Source organism: Gorilla gorilla, chromosome 8, assembly GCF_029281585.2.
Source record: "Gorilla gorilla gorilla isolate KB3781 chromosome 8, NHGRI_mGorGor1-v2.1_pri, whole genome shotgun sequence".
Classification (NCBI taxonomy): Eukaryota; Metazoa; Chordata; class Mammalia; order Primates; family Hominidae; genus Gorilla; species Gorilla gorilla.
In genome coordinates this window covers 61,758,570-61,774,186 of record NC_073232.2, presented here as the reverse complement: position 1 = coordinate 61,774,186, position 15,617 = coordinate 61,758,570, and the positions used below count along the sequence as shown (strand labels likewise).

At 35.5% G+C, this 15,617-nt stretch overlaps 1 protein-coding gene across 1 annotated transcript in view; it reads right to left on the bottom strand.

Moving 5' to 3' along the window:
* The window catches only part of PCDH15 (protocadherin related 15), a 1,796,064-nt gene that overhangs the window by 79,948 nt on the left and 1,700,499 nt on the right, over positions 1-15,617 (bottom strand). The window contains exon 29 of the mRNA XM_055352068.2: positions 13,542-13,669. Within this exon, the coding sequence (XP_055208043.2) occupies positions 13,542-13,669 (128 nt within the window). The remainder of the gene's footprint in view (positions 1-13,541; positions 13,670-15,617) is intronic.

Genomic DNA, 15,617 nt, shown 5'->3' with positions numbered 1-15,617 from the left:
ACTTATGAATATCCCGTTACCTAGAATTTCTACTCCTAAGTATATTTGTAATATTAAGAAACCCCAAACAACTTATATGGACAGTATATGGGATATATTAACTGTAGTATATTTGTACAATGAAATTCTCTAGAGCAATGAAAATGAATCAATTATTACTACATGCAATAATAACATAGATGAATCTCACAAATATAGTGTGAGAAAATGAATCTAAACAAGAAATACAATTTTCCTAAGTCTATAAAAATATCGTAAACAAGAAAAACAAATTTATGGTTGGAAGTCATACTAGTTATTCTTACGGGGATGTGGAACAGGAACTGGTAATGCTCTGTTTCTTGACCTGGGCACTGGTTACACTACCGTGTTCACTTTGTAAATATTTATCTAGCTGCACACTTAGAATCTGTGTGATTTTGCATATGCAGGTTGCATTATGTATGCAGTTTGTAATAAAAATTATACATCAAAAATATTCTTTTAGGCTGGGCACAGTGGCTCATGCCTGTAATCCCAGCACTTTGGAAGGCCGATGCAGGCGGATCACAAGGTCAGGAGATCGAGACCATCCTGGCTAACACGGTGAAACACCATCTCTACTAAAAATACATAAAATTAGCCAGGCATGGTGGCACATGCCTGTAGTCCCAGCTACTCGGGAGGCTGAGGCAGGAGAATCGCTTGAACCCGGAGGCGGAGGTTGCAATGAGCTGAGATGGTGCCACTGCATGTCCAGCCTGGGCGACAGAGTGAGACACTGTCTCAAAAAAAAGAACAAAATAATTTTTTTGATATCAGCATTCAACATATCTTGGGGTCTATTGGCTTCAGGTGGTGACAGTCTTTCAAATTACTATGAGCCTCACTGACTTTTGTCCTTTTCTAGATTACTGGGTTTCTAAGAGACCATAAATGTCTAGGGGGAAAAATCCTGGAAACAAGTAAAATGATACATTATTAAAGAGAGAATTATCTTTATAAAAACTAGTTTAGCTACCACATAAAGTTTCTGAATCAACTTGATGGAGATGCCTAGTTTAGATGTTATTTTTGTTCACTAGAATGCATTTTTGTGAATCCAGGCATTTCATTGCCTGTTTTTGAAAAACAAGAAAAATAAAAAAATTTTAAAGTCTCTGCAATTCTCAGATTTTCAGTGAATTACAACTAATCAGAGCAAATTGTATTCTCTTTATGCATAAAATCTCTCTCCAGGCCTGCAGGTTTCCCTTAAGGTAAATTAATTGAAACTAATAGGAAGAATCATTTATTTCTTACAGCTTATTTGGAACTAAACTTTCTTCATAACGCACTTTAAGGAACTCTTGTACTTTACCGTTCTTATTGGAAATATTAATAGACAATTCAAAATTAAGATACATTTATAGAAGTATGAATAAACAATTTTTAAAAGCTAAATTTCCTCATTTTTTCCCCTTATATTTGTGTTATAGATCTCCTGTGTCAGGTCAGTACAGCACAAAGTTAAATGGAGGTTCAAGACATTACAGGACATCTTCAGACAAAAGTAATTTTTATTTGCCCAATTTATCTTCTGAATTGTGCCTTGCAATGCAGCCTTCACTTTCAGAAAAATTCTGAGATTTTCAAAGGGAGAACCAAATGTCAATATTCCTGCTCTACAGATGATGGAGGATATGGCCTTTGAAACATAATATAGGAGAGTACACACAATCATCACTACTCTAAAACTTATAAAACCTCCTAAAAGTAAATGCAAGCTTACCTCCAAAAATAGTATTGCATACCTATACCTTGGATTGTTACACATTTAATCATCTGAGAGATATGCAGACATCTAATAAATTTGTAATACTGCTAGAGTACACTCAAACTTTAAAATATATGAGCCACCAGCAAGTTTAGGAAAGGCAAAATTATTTGGCCATTTACCAAATAAACTACTTTATTTTCATGTATCATGTCCAGTGGCTCTTCAAATTCATAAAAAGTCCTTAAACTCTCTACTTTAAAAATAAAGTATCCAGGCTGGTCATTGTGGCTCATGCCTGTAATCCCAGCATTTTGGGAGGCCGAGGTAGGCAGACTGCCTGAGGTCAGGGTTTCGAGACCAGTCTGGCCAACATGGTGAAACCCTGTCTTTACTAAAAATACACACACAAAAAAAAAATACAAAAAAGTTAGCTGGGTGTGGCTTTCACCTGTAATCCCAGCTACTTGGGATGCTGAGGCAGGGGAATTGCTTGAACCAGGGAGGTGAAGGTTGCAGTGAGCCGAGATCATGCCAATGCACTCCAGCCTGGGTGACAGAGCATACACTCCATATCAAAACAAACAAACAAAAAAGTTTCCAGTTATCAGAGCAGCTTTACATCTATGTTTTTGTTTTTGTTTTTTCCAAGACAGAATCTCTGTCACCCAGGCTGGAGTGCCGTGGTGGCATCTTGGCTCACTGCAACCTCAGACGCCTGGATTCAAGCAATTCTCCTGCCTCAGCCTCTTGAGTAGCTGGGATTACAGGTGCCTGCCACTGCACCTGGCTATTTTTTTTGTAGTTTTTAGTAGAGACTGGGTTTCACCATCTTGGCCAGGCTGGTCTTGAACTCCTGACCTCGTGATCCACCCGCCCCGGCCTCCCAAAGTTCTGGTATTACAGGCGTGAGCCACTGTGACCGGCCTCATCTATTTTGAAACATCCAAGCTTCCCTCATTCTTCAGATAATTATAGTCTGGGAAAAGTAGTCCGATTTCTATTATAAGTAATATGAATTAAAGCAATTTTTAATTAAATTACATTCAAATTAATAGGCATAAATTGTTTGCTAGGAGAATGATATTTTTTGGTGTCCCTTCTACAATAAAAAAAAAACTGATTTGTATGGAGAGGGGGAAGAAGAGTAAAACATATGCAGAATTATTTCATTGTATACTCAACTGACATCTACAAAAATAGACTTCATCTTGTCCACTTATATTAAAAGAACATAACAAGAATGTTTTACTTGTTCAGACTAACAAGGAGAAATGCTATGTATCAGCAACTGGTAATGTTTTTTATGGTTCTCAACTAGTACAGGAGAAAATGCAGGATTAGACTATTTGAAACAGAATATCAAGTTTCAGTTATATAGGAGGATTAAGGTAAAGGGATATATTGTACAACATGGTGACTATAGTAATGGCGATATATTCTTTAAAAATAAAATACAGAATACAGTGTAGAAACAGAGTAGATTTTTTGTAATCATCTGTCTGCATTTGTGCCACAGAATTTCAAAATGAATGTGAAGTATTTTCTAAAAATATATGATATAATCTAAAAATAATTGAAAGAAAAGATGATAGAGAGTAAACGTAAAATATATAAAGGAAATCAGAGAAAGTCAGTATACCACAATTTGTATTGCATTCATCTTCTAAAATTGCTAAAGATGGATCAAATATTTGACTTTGAGTCTCGGTGGAAAAAAACAAAAGGAAACTATTAAGTACAGTATAGCCTGTGATCATATAACAAAAATAGCCCAGTTGTTCAGGAAAAAAAAAATCTTCACATTTGATGTCACCAGTGAGGCTAAATAAATGTAAAACTATGATATATGCATAACATTCATAAAGCTGTCATCAAGTCTGATTTTCTAATTTGGCAAGAAGTGAAATCCACAGGGAAGTCCAGGGTGATGTTATTCTGTGTTGTAATCAGCCCAAAAGAGTTTAATGTAAAATGTATTTTACTAATTTGAAATGATCATTCATGCAGCATGTGTTAAACAGGTTAAAAGACATGAGTATATGTAAAAATAAATAAAATTTTAAGAAGTCATTATATGAAAAAGGTACTTGCACACACGTTTATAGCAGCACAATTTGCAATTGCAAAAAATCTGGAACTAGCCTAAGTGCCCATCAACCAACGAGTGGATAAAGAAAATGTGGTATATATACACCATTGAATACTAGTCAGCCATAAAAAGGATTGAAATAATGGCATTTACAGCAACCTGGATGGAGTTGGAGGCCATTATTCTAAGTGAAGTAACTCAGGAATGGAAAACCAAATACTGTGTGTTCTCATCTGCAAGTGGGAGCTAAGCTATGAGGATGCAAAGGCATAAGAATAATATAATGAATTTTGGGGACTCGGGGGACAGAGTGGGAGGAAGGTGAGGGGTAAAAGACTACACATTGGGTACAGTGTATGCTGCTTAGATGACAGGTGCACCAAAATCTCAGAAATCATCACTAAAGAACTTATCCATGTAACCAAAAACCACTTGTTCTCCCCAAAATACTTTTTTGCTAACCTTTTTTTAAAATCCAGGGGTACAAGTGCAGGTTTGCTATATGGGTAAACTTGTGTCACGGGTGTTTGTTGTACCCAAAAATTATTGAAATAAAATAAACTAAATTAAAATCAATAAATAAAATTTTAAACAAACACCAATTTGAAATGTTAAGCCCAATATATAATGTCTTTAAGTTGATGGGAAAACATAATGTCTGCTTAGATGAAATTTAAATTCTAGTAGGAAAATCATGCACACAGATAAACGATAACAGTATAATTGGTTTAAGTGCTAAACTAGACATACAGTGATTCAGTTACAGGGTCATAGTCAAGAAGGCAATGCACCCTCAGGCACCTACATATGTTTGCTTAGTTCAAAGTACAAACCACACAAGGTCAAATACCGTGCCAAAACATGAAGGAAACCAGACGAGATCGGGCGCATTCAGGGTGGTATGGCCATAGATGGAAGGAAACCAGTGATTAGTAAGACCGTGTGAAAACACCTCTCCCTTGAAACCATGAGAGAGTTTCCTCATACTTGGCAATGCGGAACCAAAATTAGTGTTTTATTGGACCTTTACTTCAGGCTGGTTCTTGTCTACATCTGTTCTATATGTAACTAGGAAGAAAATTGTCACAAAATAACTCACTAGCTTTTAAGTAACATAAACCACAAATACTGTAAAACATAAATGGTGATTTTGATTTCAGAACTAAGTAATCTATGCTATTTGACCTCTAAAATGTGGTTCTCAAGTATAACAGTTGTCACAGGACACTTGACATTGTAACAGTAAATAACACATAAATAAGCAAACCATCAGCTTAAAGATTTTAAAGGGCACCTGCTTCTACAGCAATATTTATGTGAGAAGATATCTGTGGCACAGAGTGATGGAGCATAAAGTCTCACAGAGAGATAAGAGCACGCCCAGAACTAAATCCAGGTGATTAGAATGTCAGTCCAGTGCTCTTCCATTGGAAACGTGGTTGAGCTTGGTCTCGGAAGCAGAATGCCAGGCTGTAAATTGTAGCCTCACTCCCAACTAGCTGCACATGTTGGGAAGGTTACTTATTGCTCCTGTGATGCACTGTTCTCTGTAAATTAAAGAGATGCTACTTGGGGGAAATACATTAAAAATTCAGAAATGTGCTGGAGATGTTTTACCTAAGACCCAGGTGAGCAGGGACAGGGATGGAGACCAGGAGCCCCCAGGAGCCCTAACCTCTGTCTAGAAACATTATGTATTACCCTACATTGTTAACCTTGTACATTTCTATACCTTTTGCTACTAAGGAAATTTGCATCCTCTGACCATGACTGTAGCTTTTTTCTACCTACGGCATCACTCTGCTGAAACCTCTCATCACCAGTTTGTGCTTATTTTGAAAATGTAATAAACAATCAGCCATTAAGTGTTAAGTCTTTTTTCTTGCTGCTTTTTCACAATATTATTTTCTTTTAGTCCACAAATTTCTTAAATTTGGCATCTTTAATAATTTAAAAATACGATATTCAAAATCTTTTTAACTTTCAGTAGAGATCAAATCAACATTATAACTCAATTTTTCTGACATTGTTTTTCCACATTTGCAACTTGTAAAGAATGAGATTAATCCTCACTGCATTAACTTCTGGAAAATATCTTCATAATTCAGAGTTTTTAAAAATTAATCTTGATCACATTTAACATCTCCCTGTATTTGCAATAAATGCTATTTTTGCAGTTAAGACAACATGCAATAAACTGGAAAAATTAGTTAACAATTTGAAAAGTGTTTTTAAAATCAAATCTTACTTGTTACCTTAACAGGGGGTGTCACAATTTACACAGTTCATCTCAAGTTGAAAAGAAATCGGTTGCCTTTTTACTTGTCTCCTAATTTTTCACAGAAAGTTAGTATGTTCTCTTATTTTCTAGCAGGATTCTACGCCTCATTTCTCCTGGGAAGCAATGTAAGAGGTTACAAGAAAAGTTCTTGAACTGAGGTAGACCTAACTTTAAATTCCAACTTCACTGGGTATTCGGCTGAGTAATACTAGGAAAGTTATCCAGCCTTACTGAGCTTCAATTTTCCCAAAAGTGCAATAAGAAATAATTGCATCTACTGCGTAAATCAATGCTTTAATTTACTTGTTTTATTTTAATTGATATTATTTTATTTATTCTTCATTTTATTTATTTATTTAAAGAGTGTAGGCTAAAATAAGTAAATGACATTTCACAGTTCTCAGAAAAATAATAATGACAAATAAACCACAGTTATTATTATGAATTAGGGAATATTTATCCATTAACATTTCTTCAAAGACCAGCAGAAACAAAAAGTTAATGTTCAAAGGCCTAGCTTCAACTTTCCTTCTTCACACAAAAAATTACAAATATTACAAGTATTCATCACTTTTTCTATTTCTTTTTTGTTGACCACATAGTTGCTTTTTTACAGTTCTTTCTATATTCTGGATACCGCTCCTTTGAGATATATATATTTTTAATAGATGTTGTGAGTATTTGCTTTTAACATATTGCTTCACTCAGTCATTTATAGCACCCTTGTTGCAGCAGTCTGCTATTCTGATGTAACCATATTCATCAGTCATTTTTCATTAGTGTAGGACAGGGGTCCCCAACCCTCAGGCCATGGACAACTACCAGTCGGTGACCTGTTAAGAACTGGGCCACACAGCAGGAAGTGAGTGGTGGGTGACTGAGTGAAGCTTCATTTGTATTAATAGCTACTCTTCATGGCTCACATAACCTCCTGAGCTCTGCCTCCTGTAAGATCAGTGGCAGCATCAGGTTCTTATAGGAGCATAAACCCTATCATGACCTGCGCATGAGAGGGTTCCAGGTTGCACAATCCTTATGAGAACCTAATGCCTGATGATCTGTCACTGTCTCTCATCACACCCAGATGGGACCATCTAGTTTCAGAAAAACAAGATCAGGGTTTCCACTGATTCTACATTATGGTGAGTTTTATCATTATTTCATTATATATTACAATGTAATAATAATAGAAATAAAGTGCATAATAAATGTGATGCACTTCAGTCATCCCCAAACCATCCCCCTCTGCACTCCTGTCTGTGAAAACATTGTTTTCCACAAAACCAGTCCCTGGTGCCAAAAAGGTTGGGGACCGCTGGTGTAGGACATTTCAGTTAATGATGTTCAACTAATGGCCTGCCCTAGAGAAGGAGGAATCAGAATTGTGGGGAGGCTTTTTCAACATACAAGGTAATGCAGATTCTGATATGGCCTCCTGGCAGGCTGAGAGGATTAGCATGTTCCCACAATGCACATCACTCCCATACTGTTGCAACTGGTGTTTTATGAAATAAAATGTTTAAAAACACAGTACATAGTCAAGAAAAATAAATTGACTAATATAAATCTTTACTTCTGAATTTGAACATAAGCTTCACATTCATAAGAGCTTCAAAGGAATGAATACCAATTAAAAATAGTTTAAAAAAGGTTTTCACATTCTTTCAATAAAAGTGATGCCTTCTCTCCTCTTTTTCTTTACTGTGGTAAAATGTACGTAACACAAAAGTTAGCATTTCAACCACTTTTCAGTGTACAGTTCATTGACATTAAGTGTATTCACATTGTTCTGCAAATACCACTGCCATTCATGCTCAAAACATCTTCTTCTTCCCAAACGGCAACAGAATAGCCATTAAACAACAGCTTCCCATTTACCTCCTCCCACTCCACCCCTAAACCCTGGCAGCCAACATTCCGCTTTCTGTCTTTATGAATTTGCCTACTCTAGGAACCTCATGTAAGTAGAGTCATACAATATTTGCCCATGTCTAGGTTATTTCACAGAGCATGATGTCCTCATTAATCCATGATGTAACATGTATTAGAATTTATTTCCCTTTAGGACTAAATAATATTCCATTGTATGTGTATATCACATTTTGTTTATGCATTCATCTATAGATGAACATATGGGTTGTTTCTTTTTTTTTCTTTTTTTTTTTTTTTAAGACAGAGTCTCACTCTGTCGCCCAGGCTGGAGTGCAGTGGCGTGATCTCGGCTCACTGCAAGCTCTGCCTCCTGGGTTCATGCCATCCTCATGCCTCAGCCTCCTGAGTAGCTGGGACTACAGGTGCCCACCACCACGCCCGGCTAATTTTTTGTATTTTTAGTAGAGACGGGGTTTCACCGTGTTAGCCAGGATGGTCTGGATCTCCTGACCTCGTGATCCGCCCGCCTAGGCCTCCCAAAGTGCTGGGATTACAGGCATGAGCCACCGCGCCGGGCCCCATATGGGTTGTTTCTACTTTTTAGTTGTTGTAAATAGCACTTCTATGAACATGGGTGTACAAATACCTGATCAGGTCTTTGCTTTCAATTATTTTAAGTATATAGTAAGAGTTATATTTTAACTGATATTAACTAATTGTTTTAAAGACTAAAGAAAAACGAATTACCATTGGATTTTCTTTTCGCACTCCTCATAATTAAAATGACTGATTACTTGTCACTAATGGAAATCAACTTGGTAGAACCAGTTGTGACACAGATACGCAGCATGAAACCATAGTAAATATAGATCTTCTCAGATAACTTTTTGTTCTGTGCACTTTTGATACAATTCATGTACTTAAATGTGACATGAGCCTTCAAATTATTGAGCCAGAAATCAAGTATCTACATGTCTGTATATATCTTTGTCCTAGAAAATCCTCAGGAGACCTCCCTCAACAATCACGGCTCAAAAATGACTCACATATCCACGTGCAAACCAATCATTTGCAAAGATAACAGGACAGGCATGATTGGCTCTGACCAGCCATTTTTCACCACTTTGGAATAGGCTTCACTTCCCCCGAAGCACATGATCCCCAAAAATAATACCTAAATAAAACTGAAATTCTGTTAAAGTGTGAGGTAGGAGAAATAGCCAACTAATGGTGTCTACTATACTCAGACAATGTGAGTATATTAAAACCAGAGACTTCACCTAAATTAACTCAGTGGTACAAACAGAATAATTTAAAACTTACCTTCACCTAAATTTCAGATAATTATATTCTTTCCACTCAGTATAGTATAAACATGAACTGAAACTAAATTAGGTATTTTGTCCATCTAGATTTAATTATAACATATGTTTTTATTTATTTACTTTTTTTTCGGGGGGGGGTGGTCTGGTTTACTAGAATGTGGCTTCTGTAAGGGTAGAGAGAACCTATTTTGGTTGCTTCCATATTTTCAGTACAGAGTAAGAACACAGTATATATTTTCTTTAAAAAAAATGAACTTAGAACCTAAGTTTTTAAGTATATTAGGTATGCCACTTCAGAGCAGATATACAATTGTCTTTATTATATTATTACTTATATTGGATAATTCACTTCAACAATGTTTTTATTGTGTCACTTTACCTGTAGCATATTTTAAAAATAATGCCCCAAATTCACTACTCATCTTTTAAGCTAATATAGCCTTATTCACTGCTATTTCAAAGTCTTATCTTACTTTGTCAATCTTATTCTATGTAACATTTCTTCTTTCCCTTCTTACACAAAGCACATATTTACATTTAACTTTTATCATTCTGCGTTATATCATGAACCAACAAAAATTAACTTGCATTCATGGTAGATGATCTACCATTACCTAATATTGTATAGCAATTGGTAGAAACACCTCTTTCACAATCACGGGCTACTTCCCATTTTTAAAATCATCTTTCCTTCCTTCAAACACCACAGCTGAACTGGTCCTGATTCAGTGCTGTTTCCATTAATATTTTTGTTGCTCTAAGTATAAAATGAGAAGAACTGCTTAACTCATGCTCTGATGAAATTCTGGAAAGGAGAAGATTTCAGGCTTCAAGGCTAAAGGCAGCAACTGGAATTGTTAAACATTAAGTATTTATTACTCCCTTCCGCTCGTAAATCCCTTGCCTCCTATCACTCAGATATGCTCCGCACTTTGTTTCTTCTGAGTTTTGGCTTACTTAGTTTGTTTCCTCTACTTAGACTGTCTTCCTCACATATGTTTCACTCTGGAAAAAAAAATCTAACCACCCTTCAGTGCTAGTCTTAAATTCTTCATCCTCCAGAAACCTTTATGTTCATTTACCAACTGAAATGTTTTCTTCCTTTGAATCCACAAGACAATTTGCGCTCTGCTACTTGACTTTATTATTATAGCATACACTTGCATCAACACATTCTTTCTCTCTCTCTCTCTCTCTCTAAACTTTCTCTCTCTCTCTCTCTCTCTCTCTCCCCCTCTCTGTCTGTCTCTCTCTCCCCTCTTTCTCTCACTATTGTATAAAGTACCTAGTACATTATATTGCATGAAGTTGGTTTCCTAGAAAGGACCCCTTTCCCTAGTCTGAATTACCCACTGATAGTTTGAAGGGGGGAGGGTTCCTTAGAGTTCTCAGTAGTCTGGAGACACAATCAATCCCATCACTGTATATTTCATCAGAAGAAGTCCATGCATTCTGTCCAGGGCATATCTCCTCACCCAGATGCTTCTTTCAATGCAATGTCTTTACACACCTTATTAAGACTCAGTTTCTCACCTGACTTTTACACTACTACCAAACTTTCGCCGGAATCCCTTGGAAATCACAGACCATCATCAACAAAATCCCCTAAATATTCAACTTTCCCTTTGAGTATTACCTATACTTTTTGATTCCTTCTTTCTCCCTCTACCCATCCTTGACAAAAGATGCTGCTTTCTGTAGATCTCCCAGTAGTGGCTACCATAATTTACATAGCACAGAGCCCAGGAGTACAGGGCAAGCATCCTTCTGTCTCCTTTGACACTCTGTCCCAATTCCTCTGAAGTAAATCCCATCAGATAATGCCACCCACTAAATTTCCTTGTTATAGTCATCACATGCCTTTTGAGTAATCTCCTTTATTAATGGACTAGTTTAACATTTGGCTTATCTTTTTTTCCTACATCACACTATAGGATTAGTAACATAAGTGGTGATGTAAAAATCCACAAGGGCATTCTAATCACAGTAGCATTTGACAGTCAACGATCCTCTTTTATCAATCTTGTTCTTTCCATGGTTCAGGGACCTTGCATTTTCCCTGTATTCCTGTCACCTCATGGCAGCAACATCTCAGTATCCCCAAACCCTTCTTCTCCTGATCTCTAAGTGCTGAAATTCCCAAAGCTTAGTCTTTGTATTTTTTTTTTGTCAAACCCATTTTCTGGGTGATTTCATCTTGGCCCCTTATTTCTCTCTCAAGTCTAGATCAGCATTTGCAAATGCCTTGCCAAGAATTAGGTTTCTGTATTGAAAAAGCCTCACAAACCTTGATTACTGCCATCACAATAGGCAGTGGAGGAGGTATGGGGATCTGTTCAGGACAAAAACCACCAAGTCATTCTTGATTTTTCCTAATGTCCCATGTATGATTCATCAGCAAATCCTATATGTTCTATCCTTTAACCCCCATCTCAAGGTCTCCATAGCCTATCAACGTTGTTCAAGCTACCGTCAAATTTTGCCTGGACTCGTCATGCATTAAATTATACTTGTCCAAAACACTGTGTTACCCATTCCCAACATCCCCCATGCAGCATCTACAATAATCTTTTTATATTGGATGATGTCATAACTGTTTAAATCATTCAAAGGCTTTCTTTCCAACACACCTAGAAAGAATCCCATATTCTAGCCCCAGGTACATTTCTGATCTCATTTCCTACCAGACTTTTTCATTCACACTAGCCTCCAGCTCCCTGTCTACCTTTAGGGCTTTACAAAGAAATCCCAGAATGCTGCTCACTTAAGAATCCATGTCTTGATCTTTTCCTTTATTCAGGTCACTGTTTCAGTTTTATCCAAAAAGAACTATCTTAACTTTCTTATCTAAAATTGCACCACTCTCATTCTTCCCTTACCATACTTTTTTGTTTCCTTAGAATTTATCACTACATAACTTACTCATCTATTCATTTCTTCAACTAGTTTGTCTGCATTACTCGGGTGGAAACTTTGTTTGTTTGCTTTGTCAATTGCTCTATATCAAACTTCTAGAACAGTGTTTAGCACATTATAGGTACTCAAACATATTTGACTAAATGATAGAACTAAATCAATTAAGAGTTAATGAGACTAAAATATAAAATAAGACAAAAATCAGCTATAAAGGATTCCTGCTTGTGGATAACAACATAAATTAAATATAATGAGTGACAGATTTGTGGACTACTTTTAGTTAAACTGGTGATTCAGGTCAGGGGTCTGTACTTAGCATAGTGGAAGAGCTATTTTGCAAGCCCAACCCAATTAGGTTGAATTTTTTTCTTACTGAGAGTGTTTGATAGGTGATAAAACTACATGTAAGAAGAGCTCTAATCATGGTGCTCCTGGTAACAGGAAAAGAAAGGCAATTACTCATGTGGAAAACTAGAAGCAATCAAAAGCTAGATTTGCCAGAGATGTTTAGGTTTTATGTGCAATTTACAGCTATTTACAAGTTAACCATTGAAATGCTGTCCAAAATTAACTCTGCAATTGAGAATCCAAAATGTTTAGCATCTAAACTTTTTCCTCAGTAAAATTCAATCTTTAAAATTTTTAAGTAATAAAACATTAGTAATACACAGATGATTAGAAATAGTCATAAACATTTGATTATAAACAATTATAATAGTAATTAGTAATAAACATTTGATGATAAATACAGAAAAAAATTGAAAACTTACAACTTTGGTCTTAGATACCGCATTTTTGAAATTCCAAGTAAGCCAACATTCTCTGAGACATCAAGGTTTTTGTAACTTTTAGTAAAGTACTAAAACTGGTAGTGTTATTTTTTTACTTTCATTCAATCAGCATTTAAAATTCAAAATTTCAGAAAAAAATGGTTAATTTATTCCACTATTTCTTCTATTAGAAGTGGTAATTTTATATTTGTCATTAGAGATTCCATTTTGAGAATCTTTTGAGTTATCCTACTGGAGGAATACAAACCATTAAGAAAAGATATACATTTCAACATCTTATTCAATGTAAAACATGATAAGTATTTTGTTACCATTTTCATAGTAAAATGAAACTCAAAAAGTTGCTTAGTGTTTACCTGATATAATCTGTATTGAGTTTAGATAACTAAACTAATATAGCTCCAAGTTTCAGGCTTTTGTTTATACAGCATAAGTATGCAGTTAATGCAAACTACAGGCTTACAGCTTATCTGCAAAACCTGAGCTTTTCTTTTATTTTAGTTCTGTATATTAACATAATTCCTCATACCTTCACTCCGAGTACAGAAGTAAACATTCTTGCATCTTCAGATACACCTCCGATGTAGAATTTTTTCTGAAACACTGGGAGATGATTATTTTCATCCTGAATCTCAATGTATACTTTAGCTGTATTGCCTGGAGGACAAGAAATGATGCATTTTTTATTGGTGGTTATTCATGGGGGAAAAAATGCACTGAAGTAAATACTTGCTGCACTTTTCTTTGGAAACATTGAAAATAAATCAAAAGCCATTTCTAGATGCCATGCCTAGTACCCCCAAATTCAGGGGACACTGATAATGATGCTTCTGGTATAAAAATGTTAAGTTGCTGTTATTTCTTTTAATTACAATGTCCTGGTAGTTCATTTTACTTGATTTAATTTGGCACTAAAATACTGCACCCTGTTAATTTTAATGAAACAACTCTACTGTTCACGTTCACAAACACTTCACACACAATACCAGTTATACCGAAGGGACACAAATATATAAACCCCTTATGAAATAGTAGAAACTGCCATAAACTATTATATGAATATATATTTATTCTTAAGTATAAAATCAGCAATGGCATTTCTTTAGCTTAAAATTGTACAATAACTTTTATGTTTTAAGACTAAAAGTAACAGTGTTTGGGTGAGGTGTTTATTTCCACAAATGGAAAACAAGTTTTATCATGCCTTGGAAACTGTCAATGTTAGAGGCTAACATTCATTGAAAACAATGGAGCTGAAGATATGATTATGACTCATAAATGCTGCATTTTTCCATTTAAATAACAGTAAATGTACCATAAATGATATATGTCATCGTCAAATGTTAGAACCTCCCTCAAATCATTACACCTTTAATGAGAAATGTGGTACTTGTCACTAGTCCAATAATGACCTTTTAAAAAACAATTTAATATGTATAAAAATAACTTATAAACCAAATAAAATGGGAAATAAGTGGCTATTCATTTTGTAAAAAAGTAGTCAAATAAGTATTGCTAATGTATTACATAAGTCAACTTTTCTGATTCATTTCAGTTATGAACAAACGGCAATTAATGTACATACTATTTATCAAGGATGCCCTTATTTTGGTGTTTTACCTGTGTTTAATGCCTCCTGTACAATTTTAAGTAATTAACACCAGCCTACTTGCAGGGTACATCATGGGTATACATTTGTATTTGTTGAATAAATTAATGAATGAATAGCTTGTATTAGTAAGAACTTAGAAATAGTCTTTTTTTTTTTTTTTTTTTTTTGCTTGCCCTTGGAAAGGTCAGACAGAACAGTGAGTTAACCTCAAGATTTTGCTCCTATCCTGCTGCTACTCATTCAGCTTTTCTCTGTTTGTCATCTGTGACCTGGAAGAGGTAGAATCAAGAGGAAAACCATGCTAGCGCAACAGATTAGAGAACCAGCAGCGAAATTGGGCTAATAGCAGATTATGCTTCTCTATCCTGCAGTGCCAGGGCTCTGACTTGTACCTTAGTCAGCCACCACAAATCAGAATTCACCCAAAATGAAATCATTTTTAGTTTAGTAGCAGACCACTTTTATCTCTAGAATAAAAAATGCTAACAGCCCTAAATTTAAAAATAAAAAGAAATTTTAGAATATATCACCTTTCCAATAACTTCTTTCCACTTTCATTCAGAAATATATACAATTCAAATGTGCTATTTCTTTTCAGAACTCTTAGAGTGACAGAGGTCTCGGAAAAATACTGATGACGTATATTTTCTTCTTTAAATGGGATGAGTCATTTAAAATGTTATACAATTTGCAAAGAACAAGAACTTTGTCATGACCTGTTCCCTTACCTCCCAGCCCTAACTTCATATCTGGATGGTAACCAAATCCTACATGTCAGCCTCATAAGCAGGTAAATCATCACCTAATAAATATATCTCGTGTCATTTTTCTCTCAACTCCACAGCTGCTCATATACTTCAGTCTGTTGTTGTCTCACCTGAGTGACTAAACATCATCTGCTCCCCTGTCATGTCTTTCTAATGTGTCCTGCATTCTGATATAACAAAGACATCACAAAATACAAATAGGATACATTAAATCAAATGTTAAACC